At 57.1% G+C, this 916-nt stretch overlaps 1 protein-coding gene across 1 annotated transcript in view; it reads left to right on the top strand.

Moving 5' to 3' along the window:
• The window catches only part of CEP68 (centrosomal protein 68kDa), a 4,116-nt gene extending 3,987 nt beyond the window's left edge, over positions 1–129 (top strand). The window contains exon 4 of the mRNA XM_009885026.1: positions 1–129. This exon is cut by the window's left edge and continues 6 nt beyond it. Within this exon, the coding sequence (XP_009883328.1) occupies positions 1–129 (129 nt within the window).
• Positions 130–916: the final 787 nt, after the last annotated feature.

The following is a 916-nucleotide window of genomic DNA, read 5'->3' as shown; positions in this document are numbered from 1 at the left end:
AGGAAAGACATAGCTGACCACCGGAGCCTGACGGAGAGCGTGCTGGAGAGGGGAGAGGCTCTCCTTGACTGCATGGCATCAAATTCACCAGGTAAGGAGGAGCGCATGTGTCGTGGACACAGCCGGTGATGGCCACCATAGCGTCTGCCCCCTGAAATCCCTGGCCCCGCGTGCGTGGGGCAGAGTTTGCCATTCAGCAGCTGTACAGGAGCAAGAAGGGTTTTACACCTCTGTCGCTGCCTGGAGACTTGGAGGTTTGAAGCAGTCAACACCCGAGCGCTTTCAGCTGCACCGTGCCTTGACCCTTGCCTTGTGCCGTGCCATCCCTCGCGGGTGATGGATGCCTCTTACGCATCCCTTCTTAGGTTTTTATCGTTACCCCGCTGGGCTGTGGGATGCCGTGGGCCTGCAGCCAGGAGGAGGTGATTTTCACACCCTGCTTGCAACTCGGTGCGTGCCAGGGAGGGTGGCGGCAGCCAGTTTGGGGTGACAGCCCAGCCCGAATCATGGGACGGCGCACGTGGGGCAGTGGCTGGGGTGATGCATCCTGCACAAGGGGTTGCTGAAGGGCGGGCTGCGCCTGCGCTCACCGAAGGGGCTTTCGTGGTCGAGTGCTGCGTTATGGGCGGGTTTTCTTACACAGTCCCAAAGGTTTCCTTCGAGAGCCCCTATTTCCTCATCTTCTCTCTTATCCTGGAGCCTCCTCGGTCGCTTCCTACACCCTCCAAACTCTGCATCACAACTTAGATGGGATGAAGATCAGCTTATTGATTTTTAACGCTCGATTTCCTTCGAAAGTCTGTCTGGGCGAGTGGAACTCTCTCTCGCTGCTCTTATTGTCACCTTACTACCACCTCCACTGTACGTTTTGTTTTCCAGCTCTGAAAGACACGCTGGGTTTGATCGCGAAACAGTC

The sequence above is a fragment of the Charadrius vociferus genome, unplaced genomic scaffold (assembly GCF_000708025.1).
Source record: "Charadrius vociferus isolate BGI_N301 unplaced genomic scaffold, ASM70802v2 scaffold740, whole genome shotgun sequence".
Classification (NCBI taxonomy): domain Eukaryota; kingdom Metazoa; phylum Chordata; class Aves; order Charadriiformes; family Charadriidae; genus Charadrius; species Charadrius vociferus.
The sequence above is the reverse complement of the archived record's forward strand: the minus strand, read 5'-3'. Positions and strand labels throughout refer to the sequence as shown.